Genomic DNA, 23,886 nt, shown 5'->3' on the forward strand with positions numbered 1-23,886 from the left:
TTTAAATATTATGTTTTTAAAACTGATGTTTTCTTTTGACTAGTTTTTTGTGATTTCCAAAGAATACATAATACCCATTTTTATATAATCTCTTCCAGAACTTAGCATAGGATGAAAAGCTAGTTTATAAAATTAGCATGAATTGCTAGTTAAAAGCATTAATCTTGGCCGGGCGCGGTGGTTCATGCCTGTAATTCCAGCACTTTGGGAGGCAGAGGCAGGTGGATCAAGAGGTCAGGAGATCAAGACCATCCTGGCTAACACTGTGAAACCCCGTCTCTACTAAAAATAGAAAAAATTAGCCAGGCGTGGTGGCGGGCACCTGTAGTCCCAGCTACTGGAAGGCTGAGGCAGGAGAATGGCATGAACCTGGGAGGCGGAGCTTGCAGTGAGCCGAGATCGTGCCACTGCACTCCAGCCTGGGCGACAGAGTGAGACTCCATCTCAAAAAAAAAAAAAAAAAAAAGCGTTAATCTTGGAGCTGTAGACCTTGGTGTGAAGCCCGACTTTGCTGTAAAACTTTGGCCATATTATTTCACTGTGCCCTTATCCCCCACTAAGGTTTCCTCATCCAAAAAGCAGAGGAAGGCAATATATGATTTCCTTGTTGCTATGAGAATTCAATGAGCTAATTAGTAGAAATGCTTTACCTAGTACCTGGCACAAAAGAAGAACTCAGTAATGGTAGTTATTATTGTTATTATACATTTTTATTGACACCTGACACATAATCCATCCCCCAAAAACTGTAGGCTAAATTTCATTATAAATATAGAAGAGAAAATTTTAAATAAAGAGTGCCAATCAGCTTCAATAGCATATAAAAATAATCACTTACTATGACCAGTTTCTTCTCTCTCCCACGCTCCAAATTGCCATTTCATTTTCTTCTCTTTCTGCCAATTCCAAGTCTTCTTAATTCTCAGTTGATGGCTTTACTTCTTACTTCTCTGAGAGGTGGAAAGATAGGAAGCCACTGCCATCTCCCTGCACCTGTGCTTCTGTGCCCCCTTTACTTCCTAGTATTTATGAATAACCTATCCTTGTGAGTCCCAATCTCCTTCAGTGCACCAGATCCCATCCCCTTTTTTGTAATCAGTATATTGCTCCAGAGATTCTGCCCTGTCTCCTGCAAGATCAAGTTTTCCTTCTCTAATGAATCATTCCCATTAGTATCAAACATACTATTATTTCTCCCATTTAAAAAAAAAAAACAAAAACCTCACTTTCAGACCATTTGCTTCTCCACCTTCTATTTTTCTCCTTCCTCTTATGGAAAAACTCCTCAAAACTCTTGACTCTACACACTCTATTCAGTTTCCTCCCTGTTATTCTTTCTGGATCCCACTCCAATTAGATCCTTTAATTTCATTGTAATTTCTCATCTCATGATCATCAGTCATCTCCATGTATTAGCTAGCTAGGGCTGCAGTGACAAAGTACCACAAACTAGGTGGCTTAAACCACAGAAATTTATTCTGTCACCTGTCTGGAGTTTGGAATTACAAAATCAAGGTGTCAGCAGGGCCATACTCTCCCTGCAGGTGCTAGGAATAATCTGTTCAGGTTTCTCTCCTAGCTTCTGATTGTTCCTTGGATAAGTCAGCATAACCCCAATCTTCACAGGATGTTCTTGTGTGCTTCTCTCTCTGTGTCTAAACCTCTCCCTTTTTATAAGAACACCAGTCGCATTATATTAGGGCCCACCCTAATGACCTCATTTCAACTCGATTACATCTGTAAAAACCCTATGTCCAAATAAGGTCACATTCTGAGGTAATAGGGGTTAGTCTTCCAACACATCTTTTGGGGGACACAGTTCAATCATGATATTCTGCATTGCTAACCACAATAGTCATTTATCACTTGTCATCTTAAGTGCCCTGTTACCAGCATTTTGACACATTTGGACAACTCTCCATCCTTGAAAAAGGTCCTTTGCTGCTTTCCAGGATATCAAAATCACCAGCCTTCCTCCTATATTGCTGGTCTTTCCATCTTATTCCATTTAGCTGATTCATTGTCTCATCCTCTAAATATTTTGTGAGTCCCCTGGCTCAGTACTAGGACTTTTTTCTTTTCTATCTGCATTCATTCTCTAGATGACTGTCTCCAATAATATGGTGTAAATATCTATCAATGAGGCTGGGCACAGTGGCTCACACCCGTAATCCAGCTCTTTGGGAGGCCAAAGCGGGTGGATCACTTGAGACCAGGAGTTTGAGACCAACCTGGGCAACGTGACAAAACTCCATCTCTACTCAAAATACAAAAATTAGCCAGGCATGGTGTTGCGCGCCTATGGTCCCAGCTACCCGGGAGGCTGAGGCACGAGAATTGCTTGAACCCGGGAGGTTGAGGTGGCAGTGAGCTGAGATTATACCACTGCACTCCAGCCTGAGCGACATAGCGAGACTCTGTCAAAAACAAACAAACAAAAACAAAACAAAACAAAACAAAAAACACAAAAATCAATGAACTATGATTGTCAGAGTTCTATTTCCTGCCTGGGCCTCTCTAACTCATTGTCTAACTGCATGCTTAACGTGACTGATAGGCTAACATGTTTCAAACCACATTCCTCACCTCCTTCAACCTGTTTCTTTCTTCCTCATCTTAGCTAATGTTAACTTCATTGTTCAAGTTCCTTAAACCAGAAACTATGATGTTATCTTCATGTTATCTTCTATTTCTGTATTTATTTTACACCCCACACTCAGTCCATTAGCAAATCCCACTAGCTTTGCCTTCAAAATATTTCTGAAACTCAATCCCTTTTACCACTCCTACTGCTGCTACTCTGGTCCTAGCCACCATTACCTCTCATCTATATAATTAAGGTGGCATTGTAACTTGCATCTCTACTTCTGTTCTTGTTCCTATGAGGTCTATTCTCAACCCAGCAGTGAGAATGATTCTGTTAAATGTTAATCAGTTCCTGTCCTCCTGTGCTTAAAACTCTCCAGTGGATTCGTACCTCACTCAGTATAAAAACTAAAGTCTTTTTATGATCTTTGGCTCCTTACATGATCTGGCCACCTCCCCTCCACTTACTTCTCTTGCCTTCTTTTCTACTCTTCATCCTCTCCTTCTCTGTGATCCAGACACACTGGACCACTTACTTGCCCTCCGAAGACATCAGGCATGATCTTGTCTTTAGTGTCTTTGTGCTTTCCATCACCTCTGCCTAGAATGTTCTTCCTCCAGTTATCCATATGCCTTGAACCCCCATTTCTTTCAGATCTTCACTGCTAATTCATCTTTTCCGTGACCTTCCTCCCATCTAAAATTTCAACCTTTCTTCTCCCAGTTTTTATTCTCCCCTGTTTTGTTTCCTTTTTGGCACTTGCAACTCTGTGTAATCTATTATGTATTTAATATTGTCCATCTCCCCATCTCCCCACCACATACACACACACTAGAATTTAACCCTAGAAACGAAGTAGTAAAGTTGGCAATTGACTAGACTTCTGGCAACAGAAGTCAGGAACTGCCTACTGCCACTGCAGTGTTCATTTCTGCATTTATTCATTTTATTTATTTATTTTTTGAGACGGAATCTCACTCTGTCGCCCAGACTGCAGTGCAGTGGCACAATCTCGGCTCACTGCAAGCTCCGCCTCCCAGGTTCACGCCATTCTCCTGCCTCAGCCTCCTGAGTAGCTGGGACTACAGGTGCCCGCCACCACGCCTGGCTAATTTTTTGTATTTTTAGTAGAGACGAGGTTTCACGCATTAGCCAGGATGGTCTTGATCTCCTGACCTCGTGATCCACCCACCTCGGCCTCCAAAAGTGCTGGGATTACAGGCACGAGCTACCGCACCTGGCCCATTTATTCATTTAGTAAATATTTATAAAGTCCCTACTATGTGAAAGGGACTATTCTAAATACCGAGAAAACTCAATGAACAAAACAAAGATTCCTGCTTTCACGGAGCGTGTGTGTGGGGGTGGGGGGGCGGCAAGAGGCATCTGGATGGTTAAAAAACATACAAAAGATAATTCAGTAAATTATATAATATGTTGAATGGTGAAAGGTGCTATGGAAAAAATAGAGGCTGCAAAAAAAGATTACGTTTTGAGGGAGAGGGAGTGGTTTACAATGTTAACGGCATGTTTATAGCAGGCCTTCTTGTAAAGCTGCAGTTGGGAACTAGGAAGATAACAGAAAGTTGAAATCTCTTGTATAATACTATTAAGAAAGGGGTCTAAGGGAAGACTATATGCTGATTATTTACTTTGTTTGCAATAATGTTCCTAACTCTTTAAGAATCAGGGCTGTTTCTGTGTTTGTAAAGCCTGCTAACTAAGAAAAATGGCAGAATGAATATGCTATTCTAGAAATTCAGGATGGCAAACGTGTGTGTGCTATGTGTGTGTGTGTTAAGTATTTAATACATATCTTGTGCACTACAACTGACCAGCACAATAGGATGTGAAAGAAAATAAGTGATATATCTGTTGTATAGAAAGGTATTAAATTGTCAGTATTTATCATGTGTACACCTAGGAAAAACAAAGCATCAGCCAAAAACTTGACTCTTGTAAGTAATGAGATTTTAGTAAAGAATGAAAAATCAATGTTTTTAGACTCCAAAAAAATCAACTGAAAATGGATTAAGACCAGAAACTATGGAACTTCTAGAAGAAAACATTGGGAAATGCTTCATGACATTGGTCTGGGAAAGGATTTTTTTAAATAAGACCCCAAGAGCATAGGCAACAAAAGCAAAAAAAAAAAAGAAGGAAAGAAAGAAAAAGGCAAATAGAATCACATCAAACCAAAAAGCTTCTACACAACAAAGGAAACAATCAACAGAGTGAAGAGACAACCTCCGAAATGGAGAAAATGTTTGCAAACTCTGCATCTGACATGGGGTTAATATCCAGAAAATATAGGGAACTCAAACAACCCAGTAGCAAAAAATCAAATAATTCTGTTTAAAAATGGGCGAGAAAATTACTGGGTTCATCAGCCCACTCTGCTGAAGCCATGGTGCAGCAGTTTCCTCTCTGCTTCACTCACAGGACCCAGGCAGGTGTCCAGGCATTAGGAGCACCCCCTCACCTGGTTCAGCAGCCTGAGTTGCTCCCCACCCTTCTTGGGCATAAATCTTGATGCAGTGGGACTCTCTCCACTCCATGCCCAGGCAGATCTCCAGGTATTCAGAGCACTTGCTCATGTGGATCAGGAGCTTGATTCACCCCACCCTTTCTGTACAGAGATTCATGGAGATTCTGTACAGTGATGGCATGGAGGCCATCTCTGCTTCATGCCCAGGCAGATCTCCAGGCATTTGGAGCACTTGCTCAGCTGGTTCAGCAGCCTGAGCTGCCCCACCCTTCTTGTGCAGAGAATCAGGTGCGGGGGGATCCTCACTGCTCCACATTCAAGCAGATCTCCAAGCATCTATTGCACTCACTTTCCTGGATTAGTTTAGGCCACGTTCCTCATGCCTGTGCAAAGAGCTTGGGGCCAAGGAGATTTCCCAGCTCCACAACTAGGCACACCTCTGGGCGCTTGGTGGCCACCCACTGGATTCCCCCTCAGTGCTGACGCTTGTGCCTGCTCTCAGGGGACCTGAAGGTGGACCTGTCCATCCAGCCCTGCCCATTTTGGTTCCTCCTTCCCCTGCAGCTAAGCAGAGAGCACAGACCACTGTGTAATCCACCAATCAGCCCATTGACTGAGACCACAGAGAACTTCTCTCAGTAAAACAAGGATCAAGTCTATACCCAGCCACTTTGGTTGCAGCCAGCTCTTACCTATAAGTGTCATGTACTAGTCTGTAGGTCAAACTGCATGGCCCAATATAAAACCTGCCAACAGAAGTGCATAGACCTGGCCGCCTATTGTCTGGGATGTGAGGAGCGCCTCTGTCCGGCCGCCCCGTCTAGGAAGCGAGCGCCTCTGCCCAGCTGCCCCGTCTGGGAGGTGAGGAGCGCCTCTGCCTGGCCACCCATCGTCTGGGATGTGAGGAGCGCCTCTGCCCTGCTGCCCCATCTGGGAAGTGAGGAGTGCCTCTGCCCGGCCGCCCCGTCTGGGAGGTGTACCCAACAGCTCCAAAGAGACAGCGACCATCGAGAACGGGCCATGATGACGATGGTGGTTTTGTCGAAAAGAAAAGGGGGAAATGTGGGGAAAACAAAGAGAGATCAGATTGTTACTGTGTCTGTGTAGAAAGAAGTAGACATAGGAGACTCCATTTTGTTCTGTACTAAGAAAAATTCTTCTGCCTTGGGATGCTGTTAATCTATAACCTTACCCCCAACCCCGTGCTCTCTGAAACATGTGCTGTGTTAACTCAGGGTTAAATGGATTAAGGGCGGTGCAAGATGTGCTTTGTTAAACAGATGCTTGAAGGCAGCATGCTCGTTAAGAGTCATCACCACTCCCTAATCTCAAGTACCCAGGGACACAAACACTGCGGAAGGCCGCAGGGACCTCTGCCTAGGAAAACCAGAGACCTTTGTTCTCGTGTTTATCTGCTGACCTTCTCTCCACTATTATCCTATGACCCTGCCACATCCCTCTCTCCGAGAAACACCCAAGAATGATCAATAAATACTAAAAAAACAAACAAACAAACAAACAAAAACCATAAATAACAAGAATCCAAAATATGAGATAATGAAAAAAAAAAAAAAAGTAGGAGTTGACCCTTTCCAAAATCTGGAGTTGGGATGGGCATTAGTGGTTTGGAGAGGAAACAGCAGGTGTGTTGTGGCTGGGAGGCGATTCCTTTCAACACCTTGGGTGATGTCTGAGGCCATACCCACTTTCTGTGCTAGTTTTGGGATTATGATGATTAACCCACACTCCCTTTGTTCCTCCCATGTAAGCTGGATTCTTGGGCATTCAACCAATATTAAACACTTCCTCTGAAAAAAAAAAAAAAGAAGAAGTGCATAGACCTATAGAAATGAAGCCAAAAGACCCTACCCAGTATTCACTATAGCCACACTCCCTAGGGAGGGAGAAAAGGGAAAGAAAAAGAAAAAACATTTTAGGGAAAGGAAAAAAAAAGAAAAAAATCATACCCACATGAAAAAGAAAAAGAAATCCAGAGAACACCTGCTACATCCTATACAAAATGAACATCACCAAGACATAGAGTCACCAGACCCTCCAGGGTCAATGCTAAAGAAAAAGTCTTTTTTTTTTTTTTTTTGGAGACAGGGTCTCAGGGTCTTGCTCTGTTGCCCAGGTTGGAGTGTAGTGATGCCATCACTGCTCACTGCAACCCCTACCTCCCAAGCTTAGGTGATCCTTCCACCTCACTCTCCCAAGTAACTGAGACTACAAGCATGCACCACAATGCCTGGCCAATTTTTCTATTTTTTGAAGAGATGGGGTTTTGCCATGTTGTCCAGGCTGATCTTGAACTCCTGGGCTCAAGTGATCCACTACCTTGGGTTCTCAAAGTGCTGGGATTACAGGCATGAGCCACTGAACCTGGCAAGAAAAAAAATCTTAAAAGCCACTAGAGAAAAATGTCAGATCACATTCACAGGGAACCCCATCAGGTGAATGGTGGACTTCTCAACAGAAAACTTGCAAGGCAGGAGAGGTTAGGGGCCTATTTTCAGCATTCTTAAAACAAGAAGTTCCAACCAGGAAGTACATATCCTGAGAAACTAAGCTTCATCGGTGAAGGAGAAACAAAATATTTTCCAGATAAGCAAGTGCTAAGAGAATGAGTTAATACCAGACCAGCCTTACAAGAGATTCTTAAGGGAGTTCTAAACATGTAAACAAAATAATGATACCTACTACCACAAAAACACACTTAAGTACGTTGCCCACAGATACTGTAAAATAACCACATGATAGAAACTACAAAGCAGGCAGTTAACAACTTTACAATAGGATCAAAACTTCATATATCAGTATTAACTTTGAATGTTAATGGTCTAAATGCCCCACTTAAAAGGCACAGAGTGGCATGTTGGATTTAAAAAAGCAAGTAGACCTCATATGTAATGACACCCATAGGCTCAAAGTAAAGGGCTAGAGAAGTATCACAAATCAAAAATAAAGAAGAGCAGGGGTCGTGATTCTTATATCAGATAAAACAGACTTTAAGCCAACAATAGAAAAAGAAAGGGCAAAGTGGAGCATTACATAATGATAAAAGGTTCAATTAAATAAGAAGACTTAACTATCCTAAATATATATGCACCCAACATTGGAGCACACAGATAAATAAAACAAGTACTTCTAGACCTATAAGAAGACTTAGACAGCCATACAATAATAGTGGGGGACTTGAGAACACCCCACTGACAACATTAGGCAGATCATCCATGCAGAAAACTAACACAGGAATTCTGGAATTAAATTGGACATTTGACAAAATGGACCTAAGAGACATTTACAGAATATTCCACCCATCAACCACAGAATATACATTCTTCTCATCTGCTCATGGAAAATATTGCAAGATTGAACACATGCCTGGCCACAGAGCAAATCTCAATAAATTCAAAAAAATTGAAATTATATGAACCATACTCTCAGACCACAGTGGAATAAAACTAGTAATCAATATCAAGAAGATCTCTCAAAACCACACAATTACATGAAAATTAAACAACTTGCTCCTGAATGACTTTGAGTAAACAATGAGATTAAGGCAGAAGTTTTAAAACTTCTTTGAAATTAATGAATATAGAAATACAACATACCAAAATTTCTGGGATACAGCAAAACTAGTGTTAAGAGAAAAGTTTATAGTACTAAACATTTACCTCAAAAAGTTAGAAATACCTCAATGATCTAACATTACACCTAGAGAAACTAGAAAATCAAGAAAAACAAACCCCAAAGCTAGCAGAAGAAAAGAAATCACTAAAATCAAAGAACTAAACAAAATTGAGACCCAAGAATCCATACAAAGAATCAATGAAACTAAAAGTTTGTTCTTTGAAAGGATAAACAAGATTGACAGACTGCTAGCAAAATTAACAAAGAAAAAAACAGAGAAAATCCAAACAAGCACAATCAGAAACAACAAATGTTACATTACAACTGACGCCACAGAAATACAAAAGATCCTCAGAGACTATTATGAACACCTCTACACATACAAACTAGAAAATCTAGAGGAAATGCATGCATTCTTAGAAACACACACTCTCCTAAGGTTGAACCAGAAAGAAATTGAAACCCTAAACAGACTAATATCGAGTTCTAAAATTGGACCAATAATAAAAAATCTGCTGGGCACAGTGGCTCATGCCTGTAATCTCACCACTTTGAAAGGCCAAGGCAGGAGGATTGCTTGATCTCAGAGTTCGAGATCAGCTGGGGCAACAACACAAGACCTTATCTCTATTAAAAATAAAAAGAATTAGCCAAATGTTGTGACACATGCCAGTGGTCCCAGCTACTCAGGAGTCTGAAGCAGGAGGATTGCTTGAGCCCGAGAGATGGAGGCTGCAATGTGCCGTGATTGCACCACTGCACTATAGCCTGGGTGATAGAGTGAGACCCTGTCTCAAAAACAAACAGCAACAACAACAACAACAACAAAAACAAAAACTACCAATCAAAAAAAACCCAGACCAGATGGATTCATAGACAAATTCTACCAGACATGCAAAGAGCTGCTACCAATTCTACTGAAACTATTCCAAAAAATTGAGGAGGGAAGGACTCCTCTCCAGCTCATTCCACAAAGCCAGCATCACTCTGATACCAAAACTTTGCAAAGACACAATGAAAAAAAGAAAACTACAGGCCAATATCCCTGATGAACATAGATGCAAAAATCCTCAACAAAATACTAGCAATTCAAATCAAACAGCACATCAAAAAGTTAATTCACCACTATCAAGTAGGCATCATTCCTGAATATAAGGTTGGTTCAACATACACAAATCAATAAATGTGATTTACCACATAAACAAAATTAAAAACAAAAACTTCATGATCATCTCAATAGACGTGGAAAAAGCTTTAAATAAAATCCAACATCCTTTCTTGATAAAAACCCTCAAGAAAATAGGCATCAAAGGAACACACCTAAAAATAATGAGCCACCTATGACAAACCCACAGCCAACATAATACTGAGCAGGTAAAACCAGAAGCATTGCTCTCGAGAACTGGGACAAGACAAGGATGACCACTGTCATCACTCCTATTCAACCTAGTACTAGAATTGGTAGCCAGAGCAATGAAGCAAGAGAAAGAAATAAAAGGCATCCAAATAGGAAAAGAAGTCAAGCTATCTCTCTTTGCTGACAATATGAGTCTATACTAGAAAACCTTAAAGATTCTGCCAAACATCTCCTCGAAACGATAACGACTCTAGTGAAGTTTCAGGATACAAAATAAATGTAGGCCAGACTTTCTTCACCGTGGGTCCCCAAGGTTTCCTGCTTCAACAGTGCTTGGACGGAACCCAGCCCTCATCCCCCAACCCCAGCTGGCTGCCCATAGCCAGCCCTCCGCTGCCTCCTCACCGCGCCCTGGGACCATCCCAAGGCCTCCGCCGCTCCAGCTCCGTGTAGCCACCGCCACCGCCATGACTACCACATGCCCCTCACAGGTGCGCCAGAACTACCACCAGGACTCAGAGGCCGACATCAACCTCCAGATCAACCTGGAGCTCTACCCCTCCTACATGGGCTGAATGCAGTGGAGTGGGCATTACATTTGGGGAAAAAAAAATGTGTATCAGTCACTACTGGAACTGCACAAACTGGCCACTGACAAAAATGACCCCCATTTGTGTGACTTCACTGAGACACATCACCTGAATGAGCAGGTGAAATCCATCAAAGAATTGGGTGACCAATTAGGATTGCCTGAGCTCAGGACTTGAGACCAGCCTGGGCAACAAGGAAATACAAAGAAATTAGCCAGACATGGTGGCATGTGCCAGTAGTCCCAGCTACTCAGGAGGATGAGGCAAGAGAGCTACATTGTCAGATTATATAGTTGAAAGTCAATAATTATCTGAATATGAAAAGAATTAAGAAGTAATTGTATATTGCACATTATTGCTTAAAACAGTAAGATAAATACCAGAAGAAACAGGTAAGTGAATTGGAAGTGGAGGCCTGTAGGATAGGTAATCAGGGGTGGCAAGAACTAGGACAGAGGACTGCTGTTTTTCATTATAAGCCTTATTTTTTTCATAAAATAATAAATCACTGGCTCATAATAGGTGTCCAATATCTAGTAGCTACCAGTTTTAAAAAGTCAGTAATTTCTTTATGCATCAGAAATCACTGCTATATTCCTGAAAGAAAAAAATTCATTCACATTAATTACAATTATAAAATATCTACTAATTCCCCTAACAAAAAATCTGTACTCTCTGTGAAGAAAATATAAAACTCAACTGAGAAATTTACAAACCTAAATGAATAGAAAGACTTGTGGGCCACACGCAGTGGTTCATGGCTGTAATCCCAGCACTTTGGGAGGCCAAGGCGGGTGGACCACCTGAGGTCAAGAGTTGGAGACCAGGCTGGCCAACATGGTGAAACTCCATCTCTACTAAAAATACAAAAAAAATTAGCCAGACATGGTGGCAGGTGTCTGTAATCCCAGCTGCTTGGGAGGCTGAGGCGGGAGAATCGCTTGAACCCGGGAGACGGAGGTTGCAGTGAGCCGAGATCGCCCCACTGCACTCCACCCTGGGCGACAGAGCGAGACTCCATTAAAAAAAAAAAAAAAACAAAGACTTGTTACAAATGGGAAGAGAAGAGGCCAATTCATCCCCAAAATAATCAATAATTTGAATGTAATCCCAATTAAAATACCAATGGTCCTTTTGTTTTTGCTTTTTTAATAAGTTGACGAAAAATATTCTAAAATTAACCTGAAAGAATAAACCGGCAAGATAATTAAGAACATTCTGAAAAAGAAGAATATGAGTGCCAAACCTGTCAATATTTAATCATATCAAGTTCCAATAATTTAAAGTGCCTGGCTAATGCAAGAATCAACAGATCAGTGGAACAGAATGCATATCCTCCAAATAGAACCTAATGTATGATTAAGAAACTATCCTAAAAGCAGTGTGGCGTAGAAGCGAAGAGGTAAAAATATGAGGAAGCAAACCACCTGAGTTCAAGCCCTGCTCTGCCACCTAGTATCTGTGTAACCTTGTGCAAGTTGTTTAACCACTCTGTGCATCCATTTTTTCATCTCTAAAATGGAAATAATAAATGTACTCACCTGAGTGACAGGTAAAGCATTCAGAACAGAGCCTGGCACATAGCAAGTATTTGCTGTTACAATGTTTGCTATCACAAGTCAACATGGCCAGCTTCGTAGATGTGTGACGTGCAGTTACACAAGGCCCTGCTCTTAGAAGGGCCCACATACTGATTAAAGGCTCTGCTGTCACCATCTTAAAATTCTTTAGATGTTTTGAACAATGAGCCCTGAATTTTTAGTTTGTATTGGACCCTGCAAACTATGTAGTCATGTAGTGAGTCCTGCAAGTCAATCAGGAAAAGGATGAATTACTCAACAACGTGTTGGGAAAATTGATATTCCAAGCTACCTTCTCACTTCACACTAGGTGGCTCACAAAGAACATAACTATACAGTCTAAATTAAAACTCCATGTTCTGATTTTGAATGGGAAGTACTGGTTTGAACACATAATAAATTTTGTCTTTAAAAAGTTATAGTTTACCCAAAGCAATGTACAGATTGAATGCAATTCCTATCAAAATACCAATGACATTTTTCACAGAAATAGAAAAAACATTTTTTATAATTTGTATGGATTCATGAAAGACCCTGAATAGCCAAGCAATTCTGAGCAAAAAGAACAAAGCTGGATGTATCACTCAAATATACTACAAAGCTGTAATAGCCAAAGCTGCATGGTATTGGCTTAAAAACAGACACATTAGACCAATAGGACAGAATAGAGAACTCAGAAACTAATCCACATACCGATAATCAATTGATTTTTGACAAAACACCAAGAACATTCACTGGGGAAATAATAGTCTCTTTAATAAATGGTGCTGGAGCCAGGCACGGTGACTTACACTTGTAATCCTAACACTTTGGGGGGCCGAGGTGGGAAAATCACTTGAGCCTAGGAGTTCGAGACCACCCTGGGCAACACGGGGAGACCCATCTCTACAAAAACTGTTAAAATGAGCCTGGTGTGGTGGCACGCACCTGTGGTCTCAACTACTCAGGAGGCTGGGTGGGAGGGTTCCTTGAGTCCAGAAAGTTGAGGCTCCAGTGAGCTGTGATCACACCACTGCACTCCAGCCTAGAAGATGGAGTGAGACCATGTCTCAAATTAAAAAAAAAAAATCATGCTGGGAAAATTGGATAATTATTTGCAGAATGAAACTAGACCCCCACCTCTCGTCCTATGCAAAAATCAATTTGAAATGAATCAAAGACCTAAATTTAAGACCCCAAACAATGAAACTACTAGAAGAAAACATAGGGGAAACACTCCAGGACATTGGTCTGGAAAAGATTTTGTGAATAGGACCTTAAAAGCACAGGCAACAAAAGCAAAAATAAACAAACAATCTGATTTAAAAATGGCCAAGACTAGAGGATCACTTGAGGCAAGGAGTATGAGACCAGCATGGGCAACATAGCAAGACCCTATCTCTACAAAAAACAAAAATTTTTTTTTAATGAGCTGGGTATGGTGTCTTATGCCTGTAATCCCAGCTACTCGGGAGGCTGAGGCGGGAAGATAGCTTGGGTCCAGGAGTTTGGGAAGTTTACAGTGCGCTGTGATCATGCCACTTTGTTCCCAGAACCAAGCTGGGTCCAGCTGTGTTTTCTGGAGGCCCAATAACAGGAAGCAGACAAACTAAGAAAGAAGGGAATTTATTGCTATAACCAGATACAAGGAGACGGCCAGAGATAATTCCACCAGACCAACTCAAAGTGTTGCAATTTTCTTAGTACTTATATAGGTTGGGGTTATGTGCCTTCGTGCAGTATAGCATTGGCCTAAGTCTGCTGGTAACTAATTTTGTTTCAACTAGAAGGTCAGAGACAAAAATGCTTGCTAAGTCTGATTAAAAGGGCCCCAGTACCTTCAAGACCTGTCTACTGTGGTACCGGAGTGATTATTTCTATCTTATCTCCTTTACAGCTTGGTCCAGAGAGCTGCCTTAGAGTCTCCAATGAATGTGTTCAAACAGCTGCCTCTGTTACCTTGACTCATCTCAGATACGGGTCCTGGCGCTAGGAATCAAAGACTGTCTCTATTATTTTGGCTTGCTCCAGGTTGGGCAGAAGCCCATGCAAGGCTGCTACTGATCATGTTTCATTTCTAGCTTTGATGTCTGGGCACTGATTTCCCTAGGTTTAACTATTTGCTCAATGTCAAGGCAGTGCTGTGGAAATCTGTCTGTGTAACTGGAGTGCTATGCAGACCTGTCTGTGTGACTGTCATGCAGGCCTGTCTGTGTGATTGTCAGGGAGAATTGGCCTGCCACAACTTCTCTGCAGCCTGGGTGACAGATACAGACACCATCTCTTAAAAAAAGAAAAAAGAAAAAAAAAATAGGCAAATGATCTGAACAGATATTTCTCAATAAGACATACAAATGGCCAACAGGTATATGAAAAAAATGCTCAACATCACTGATCACCAGGGAAATGCGTATCAAAACCACAGTGAGGTAACATCTCACCCCAGGAAGTATGGCTATTATCAAAAAGACAAAAACAAAACAAATTCTAGTGAAGATGTGGAGAAAAGCGAACTCTAATACACTGTGGGTATGAATGTAAACCAGTGCAGCCACTATGGAGACAGCATCGTTCACAATAGATAACATAGGGAATCAACTTAAGTGTCCAACAACAGATGAATAGATAAAGAAAATGTGGCATATATACACAATGAAATATTATTCATCCATAAAACAGAATGAAATCCTGTCATTTTTGGCAACAGGGATGATCATTATGTTAAGTGAAATAAGCCAGGAATAGAAAGTTAAACACTGCATGTTCTCATTTGTATACGGAAGCTAAAAAGAAAAAGGTTAATCTCGTAGAAGTAAAAAGTAGAACAGAGGATACAAGAGGCTGGAAAGGGCAGGGGGAAGGGAAAGGTAGGGAGAGATTTATTAAAGGATACAAAATTACAGCTAGATGGGAAGAGTAAGTTCTAATGTTCAATACCCCTGTGGGATTACTATAGTTAACAATAGTATATATTTTCAAGTAGCTAGAAGGAGGATTTTGAATGTTCCCAACATAAAAAAATGATAAATGTTTGCAGTAATAGATATGCTAATTACCCTGATCTGACCTTTATACATTATATGTATCAAAACATCATTATTTGCCCTATGAAAATGTATAATTAAAATATTAAATAAAATCAAATTTTAAAAAAGTATTTTCTAATATGGTTCCCTGAGTAGTCCTAGAAACAGGAACTCAATAGCCAAGAGCACTCCTAGCAATTAGATGTGCCCTTGTAATATCATTAACCATTAAAGGGAACGATGACTCCTTGGATAAATGGCTGATTCCATGTCTTGCATACAAAATATACAAAATGAGACTTGTGAAGAAGCTTGAGCAGGAAATATACAGGAACATCTTGTCATATCAGAAAGCAAGGAAGTTAGACCATGCAGATGTGTCAACTAGAAAAGCTTCCCACAAGCCAAAGATGGGACAGTTTGAGCATCAATAAGAATGACAACCACAATAGATAGACACATATTGTATTGATATATGTTTAATGCATGAGTTCACAGTGGTATTCAAAAAAGAAGAAAACGTAATGGTCATCTGAAAACAACCAACTCATAATTTTGAAAATTGGCAGATACAAACCAAAATCAAGCATGTATCCTGCCATTACTATATGAAATGGACTTCTGGGTAACCAAACAGTTGATAAGAGGAACTTTCCCTTTGTAGAACTCCAGCTAATAAATGAAGAAGAAAATAATTAGAATATCACTATTTTGCAAGCCATTGTGACATAATGAATCTATGCAGTGACCATCTGTAGCTGCTAAGATCACAAAAAAGCTAACCAGGCATTAAATACCACCTGATGGAAGTTAAAACAGTACCTGAATCCGATCAACCCTTCAGATCTAACTACCAATCTACATCAAATTGGGAACAGGAGAATATGTCAAATACCACCTAAAGGTGCAATCACAGCAAAATCCGACTGTAGGAAATTCTCCAGGACAAATGACCCAGTTTCTACAATTAATAAATTGCAAGGGAAAAAACTAGGAAGGGAGAGGAAACCTATAGTTTATATGGAAGAGACAGCAACCAGTTGTAATGTATAGTCCTTACTGGATCTTGATTTGAACAAACTTAAAAAATAAGACCATCAGAGAAATTTGAACATTGACTAAGGTTTTTTTTAACGATATTAAAAAACTATTGTTAACTATTTCTGGCTGCAGTAGTGGTGTTAACAGTTATAATTTTAAATACACCTTTTAGAGATGCCTACAGAAATATTTACAGATAAAAATGAGATGATGCCTGTGCTTTGCATCAAATAATTTGGGGGATAAAGGGGATCAGGGTATAAGTGGATTGAGACTTGCCATGAATTGAAATGGGAGAATTTGCTATTTTTGTTTCTGTTTAAAATTTTCCATTAAAAGTTTAAAAAATATATCCAGGAAAACAGCCTACTTATGAAAAGATATTTAAATTCTACAAAATTGTTGGTGAATATTTAACTGATCTGAGTGATGAATGAGTAAGTATAAAATAAATGGATAATATAGTAAGAAAAGACTGCTACTTTCAACTAAAATGAAAATTTAAATTATGTGTGTTTAAAATGTTATAAAATTAAAAGATAAACACTTTGAGAAAAATATTTGCAACTCAAGAAAAATAAAAGATTAAAATGCTTAATATATAAGGGAGTTAATAATAAAGCTAATACGTTCTGCTTATAATGTGCTAGGCACTCTTGTAACCACTTTACAAAAACCATTTAAGTTCTTATAAAATAGAAAAAGTACCAATATCCCATGTTCCAATAGATAATTGATAGAAGAAATTCTAATAATCAATAAACAAATTATATTTAACTTCACAGTACTTAAATAATTGTAATTTAAAATGTACTAAGATTATAACCTATCAAAAAAAATGGAGATTGTTGTTACTGATTAACACCAGTTGTTGGTGGCACAGTGAAATGGCCAATTTCTTGTATTGCTAGTGGGAGTGTAAATTGGAAAAATCTTTCTAGAGAGCAATTCAGCAATATGAATTGAATCTCAAAAGCATTTATACCTCTTAATGCTATTATGCTCTCAGGAATTTATAGCATTGACATGATCAGAGGTGCATATGAAAATGTAGATGCAAGAAGGTTTATCAAAGCTTTGTTTGTAATAAAGAAAAATTGGGCCTAGCAAAGTGGCTCCCCACTGTAATCCCAGTGCTTTGGGAGGATCACTTGAGCCCAGGAGTTCAAGACCAGCCTGGGCAACATAGGGAGACTCCATTTCTACAAAAAATAAAAATATTAGCCGGGCACAGTGGTGCACGCCCGTAGACCCAGCTACTTGGGAGACTGCGGTGGGAGGATTGTTTGAGCCCGGGAAGTCAAGGCTGTAGTAAGCTGTGATCATGCCACTCTACTCCAGCCTGGTTAACAGCAGGGCCCTGTCTCAAAAAAAAAAAAAAAAGAAAAAAGAAAAGAAAAGAAAAAGAAAGAAAGAAAGAAAAGAAAAAGAAACATTGGAAGCAACCTAATTTCCAAGTGAGAAAAGGAGCATTTAAAGAAGTTACAGGACCGGACATGGTGGCTCACGCCTGTAATCCCAGCACATTGGGAGGCCGAGGTGGGCAGATCACGTGAGGTGGGGAGTTCAAGACCAGCCTGGCCAACATGGTGAAAGCCCATTTCTACTAAAAATACAAAAATTAGCTGGCATGGTAGTGCACACCTGTAGTCCCAGCTACTTGGGAGGCTGAGGCCAAAGGATCGCTTGAACCTGGGAGGCGGAGATTGCAGTGAACCGAGATCATGCCACTGCACTCCAGCCTGGCTGGCAGAATGAGACTCTGTCTCAAAATAAGTAAATAAATAAATAAGTTACAGAGCATGAATATATTGGATATTAGGGAAAATAGCCCATCGACAGGTGAATGGATACATTAATTATAAAGTAATGAAATGTTAGCAATAAAAAGGAATGAATTATGGTACACACAACATGAATGTCTTAAAATATTATGCAGAGAAAAAGAGACAAAAACAGGAGAATATACTGTTTGAGTTAATTTATATGGAATTCTAGAACAAGTAAAATTTATCTACAGCTAAAGAAGTCAGATTAGTGGTTGCCTCTGTGGTAAGTCCAAGGATTGATTTAGACAGGATGTAAAGGAACATTCTGGGAGGATGGAAATGTTCTATATCTTGATTAGGTGTGTTTTAAATGAGTGCACCCATTTGTCAAACTCATCCCCTTTACCTATGTAATTTCTGCTTAGACTTCATGTAAGGTTTTGCCTTTAATTGTATGTAAATTAGGCCTTAAAAACTCATATTTTCCAAGAAGATTTAATAAAACAGGCAAAATATTCACCTTACCATTTTAATTGGAAAAAAAAGAGCCATGATACAATGCAATGTATACAGCATGGTTCTAATTATGTAAAAGAAAATACATTAATAAAAATAGAGATACACAGGCAGAAATGACAAGAATGATGTATGCCAATGAACATGTACAAACATAATTTGAAAAAAATAGTAAATATTCTTGTAGTCCCACTTCATACCAAATTCCCTTTTTCTTCTTACATTCTAGATTTGGCCTTCATTCAGTTCCTCATATGAAGAAGGTGCTATTCCTGTGCCTCTAACGACCCCCTCATTCTCTACCGCAATTTAATCCCTGCTCAGCCTTAAGTTGTCAGATGAATCTTGACTTCCTCAGAGAAGCCCTGCTTGCCCCACCCAAGTCAAGCCCTCCCATTCCCCATCCTGGGTCAAGCACCTGATGCTTCTTCTTTGTGGCGTTTAAGAATTGTGATTTTTTATTTTTTGCATATACCTCAAGTAAACCAAACTGCAAAGTTAAGGGCAGTGTCCTCCATACTGCCAAGAGTGCCTAATACTTCTGACACCAACTACACGTTCAGGAGTTTCCCAAAACCACCCTCATATTCAATAATTTGCTATAATAGAAAAACTCACAGAATATTTGTTACAAGGAAAGGATACAAATTAGAATCAGCCTAAGAAAGAGGGCAGAGTCTGGGAGGTTTCCACATACATGAGGCTTTGGTTGTCTCAGGATGCCTTATGCCCATAGCATCTATATGTGACAATACACATAAAGTATTGTCTATCCAGGAAGCTCACCAGAGCTCTACTGTCCAAACTTTTTATTGGAGCTTCATAATGTAGGCATGATTGATCGGTTGATTGACTGCACATGTGGTTGAACTCAGTCTCTAAATCATATGGTTGGTCTTTCTGGATTTCAAGCTGTGGCCAGCTGCCACCCTAAGGCTATTGCATGACTTGGCCCCACCGTGAGTCAGCTCATTAGCATAAACTATCAGGCATGGTCCCAGGAGCTCATCATGAGTGGCGAAGATACTCCTGTCAGTCAAGAAATTCCAAGGATTTAACAGTTACTTCCCAGGAACTGGGACAAAGGCCAGATCATTCTTTGAGCAGGGCAAAATTCTTGCTACACAGCCTGGTTTGTAAATAAGTCTCCCCTTCACCCCTCAGACTGTAAGCTCCAAAACGACATGGATCACATCTGGTTTTGCTCCCAGTTTTATCCCTCACACCTAGCGTAGTGGTTGGCAAATACTGAGACTCTGTGTAACATGGACTTGGGAGGCAGCCAATCTGAATTTGAATCTTGGCTCTTCTCTTCACTAACTGTGTTTGACTCTGGACAAATTACTTTACTTCTTCTTGCCTAATTGACTTCATCTGGAAATGACAGGTAAAGATAATACCTATCTCAGAGAGTTGCAATGAGTATTGGATGAAAGAACGTCAGTTAAGATCTCAGAATAGTGCCTAGCACAGAGAAAAAATAAACTAGATAAATGTTTAATATTATTAAATGCTCAATAAGTAATTACTGATGGAATAAGTGTCTGGTACATGAGAGGTGCTTAATAAATGTTTTTGAAAGAACAGAAAATAAGATTTTCTTCTTTAGTAGATTTTCCTTTAATATAGTACCAGATATACCGATTTGCACATCATTAATTATTCTAAAATTGTAGCTCAATAATATGCTTAAGAAAAGTACAAAAAAAGTTTCAGAGTTTTTTCACCTCTCCAGCAGGCTGTGCCCTCAACCATATAGTGAGGAACTGAATTAGACAAGGTTCAAGATCTCTTCCAACTCCAACAACATGTTATTTGTCCTTAGGAAACAAACTAGATATAACAACAGAGAAGACCATTTTACATGGAGGCATGAAAACTTTGAATGTGTAAGTTTCCATTTGAAAAAAGGAACAAAGAAAATATTCCATTGATTACCAAAATTCATCTTTAATATATCACAACACAGGTTTAATTGTGGCAGTGCATTTTTAATAATTTGATGAAATTTGACTCCCTTGTAAACCATACACGAAGGTCATAGAAAATTTATTTTCATCTTTGAGAAATGGCTAGTTTTATCTTGGCACATAAACAGGCCTAATGTGAGCTTCTAGAAGGTGATTGATAATAGAATCAGTAATAGCTCCAAACAAGAGATTCAACTCAACACCTTCAAATAAAACCCCTAGCAACTAGAAAAAAAAGAATCAACTTTTAAAACATTCTTTTTAGTTACAAAGTAGTGCATATACATTTAACTGCAATGACCAAATGTTTTTAATTGCTTTATTATTATTAAGCAATTACTAAATTATTTAATAATAAAAGTAAATATGTTCCAAACACCTTTCCTGCCGTGTTTATTTTCCAAAGATAGCAAATGTTAACAGTTTGTTCTGCATATTTCTATGCACATACACTCAACAAAAAAATATGTACATATGCACCTATTATCAATGGTATTTGTAAAGTGTACTTTTTCTTGCCATTTTAGTGTTACCACAAGCAGTCACCCAGTTTGAAGAATTGGTTGGTATGGCCGAGGCTCTGCTTAAGGGTGGGGGAAGCATGTCTACATCTGCATCCACCCTCTGGAGAGCAACAAACAACTCCTCGCCAGATTCATTTGCCTCAACATGCAGTAATTCTAATTCTAACTCCAGTTCACCAGTTTCCTTAAAGCCTGAGGAAGAGCATCAGACTGATGAGAAACAGGTCAGTTGTAATACCCGCCTTGTTGTTCTTTGGAATATGCTTAAATAAAAAATTTAAATAAGGGTGGAAAATGATCATTGTTTTATCAGATAACTATTGGATAAAATAGTTTTATTCAATAGGAATATTACAATTCTTAAGTACCACAAAGAAGAGGCATAAGGTGGCCAGGTGTGGTGGCTCACCCCTGTAATCCCAGCACTTTGGGAGGCTGAGGCGGGCAGATCATGAGGTCAGATCGAGACCATCCTGGCTAACACAGTGAAATCCCCTCTCTACTAAAAATACAAAAAAAAAAAAATTAACCGGGCGTGATGACGGGCACCTGTAGTCCCAGCTACTTGGGAGGCTGAGGCAGGAGAATGGCATGAACCCAGGAGGTGGAGCTTGCAGTGAGCCGAGATTGAGATAGCGCCACTGCACTCCAGCCTGGGCGACAGAGTGAGACTCCGTCTGAAAAAAAAAAAAAAAAAGAAGAAGAGGCATAAGGCGCTTGACCTAGCCTGAGGAAAGGGAAGGCAGGGCTTGACTTAGGAGGGACAAGAAAGTCTTCTCTGAGGAAGTCAAGATCAATCTGAGAACCAAAGGCATAAAACTGTTGTCCTTTTATAATAAAAACTAATATTTGTAAAACAAATACCCAGTTTAGAAAATTAAAGCAAATTGGGTACAAAGATAAAGTTATTAAACTTTAAAATTCTTATACCAGTGACAGAAGGATACCTATGCATTCAGGGTTATACAATTTTATATCATTGAGAGGTAAATTTCAGCCTCAGCATGCTGGCTGAACACAATTCTTTTTCTGTTTTTGTACTTAATCAAGACACAGATGCTAAAAAGACAGGAGTTTTGTTAGAATCAGGTAGCCTCAGTAAGTATACCATCAAAAATGATAAATATTAACTAACAATCTGACATTCAAAATATTTGAATCTTAGTGTATCAGTTACCTATTGCTATATAACACATTATCACAAATTTAGTGATTTCAAATGACCCAAATTTATTATCTTAGAGTTCTATAGATCAGAAGTCTGGTACAGGTCTCACTAGACTGAAGTCAAGGTGTTAGCAGGTGCATTTCTTTCTGAAAGCTCTAGGGCAGAATCTGTTTCCTGCTCATCCAGGCTGTGGTAGAATTCATTTTCTTGTGGTTGTAAAACTGAATTCCCCATTTTCTTGCTGGTTGTAAACTGAAGGCCATTCCTACTTCTAGAAGCAATCACATTCCTTGGTTCACAGCCCACTTCGGCCATCTTCAAAGCCAGCAACAGCAAATGAAGTCCCTCTCACACTTCAGATCTTCCCTCCCTCTTCTGTCTCTTTTTCCTGATCTGCCCTTCTGCTTCCTTCTTCTGCTTTTAAGAACTCATGTGATTAAATTGGGCCCACCTAGGTAATCCAGGATAATCTCCCATCTCAAGGTACTTAACTTTAATCACATCTACAGAATTGTTTTTGCCCTGTGAGGCAACGTGTTATAGGTTTCAGGGATTAGGATGTGACCTTTCAGAGGGCCATTATTCTGCCTACTACATTTACGATGAAGCACTGAGTATGGGACTAAGCCTGAAAGGACCAAATCCAGTTTACATGACAAGAATTTGTATACACCCTATAACAAATACCTCATAAATATTGAAGAGTATCACAAAGATAACATTTAAATCTAATCCCTGACATGTAAAATATATATTAAATTAAAATGTAAAATATATATTAAAATATATATAATATCTTACCTTAAAAAATGTTGACATTGTTTTCTTTTATGCCTTAACTCAATTAGTAACATATTTCTCCATACAGCACTTTCTTTTTCCAACTTCAACTCTTTCTTATCTTTTTAGTTCCAGATTGAAAAATGGCAGATTGCCCGTTGTAACAAGAGCAAGCCTCAGAAGTTTATTAATGATTTAATGCAAGTACTTTACACAAATGAATACATGGCCACTCACAGCCTGACAGGTGCAAAATCCTCTACTTCAAGGGACAAAGCTGTAAAACCAGCTATGAATCAGAATGAAGTCCAAGAAATCATAGGTGATAATATGATTGCGTTATATTGTCGTATGAATTTTAAATCATGTTACCACTCAAGGTCAAGATAGTCTTTCATGGTCCTTTTATTTTTTAAAGTTTATTTTTCTGGGAAAGAAAAATCTTAGGATAGTCTAAAGCTCTCATTAAATATGGGAAATTTTATAGAAAAACTTTACATTAACAATGGTTATTAAAATGAAACTAAGTTTTATATCACCAAAAAGTTTCAATTCATACAATTGATAGCTTTGGAAATGTAAATTTTCACAATCTTTTAAAGTAAAATTTCAATAACAATTTCTTCCTTGCTTTTGTTATATGTCTTATCTTTCATTCCAGAAAGATAAAGGCTAATTTGACCATCCTATTTATGGTTTTTAAATTAATGAATCTCCTTAAATATAATCTAGATTATCCAATTAATTTTTTGGCAACATCTGACAAATGTAAGGATTCTCTGAATCCCAGCTCTATATATGTCATTTCTTAACATACAACAATGTCTGTCTTCCTGAAACAAAAAACTGCTACTTGTAACAACTGCAGTGAAATTCTT

At 39.2% G+C, this 23,886-nt stretch overlaps 1 protein-coding gene across 6 annotated transcripts in view; it reads left to right on the plus strand.

Annotated features, from left to right (window-relative positions):
- The window catches only part of BEND6 (BEN domain containing 6), a 45,892-nt gene that overhangs the window by 12,298 nt on the left and 9,708 nt on the right, over positions 1-23,886 (plus strand). Inside the window, exons 3-4 of one of the 6 annotated variants that reach the window (XR_010112281.1) lie at positions 14,112-14,245; positions 21,064-21,192. Coding sequence is in view for 5 of the 6 variants with exons in the window: in XM_003828925.6 (XP_003828973.1) it covers positions 21,064-21,284; positions 23,138-23,330 (414 nt within the window). In the remaining variant the exon portion in view is untranslated. Of the gene's footprint in view, positions 1-14,111; positions 17,500-20,304; positions 20,456-21,063; positions 21,285-23,137; positions 23,331-23,886 lie in introns of those variants that run through there. The other 5 variants (XM_003828925.6, XM_063604924.1, XM_063604923.1 and 2 more) reach the window with 5 other exon arrangements.

The sequence above is a fragment of the Pan paniscus genome, chromosome 5 (assembly GCF_029289425.2).
Source record: "Pan paniscus chromosome 5, NHGRI_mPanPan1-v2.0_pri, whole genome shotgun sequence".
Taxonomy (NCBI): domain Eukaryota; kingdom Metazoa; phylum Chordata; class Mammalia; order Primates; family Hominidae; genus Pan; species Pan paniscus.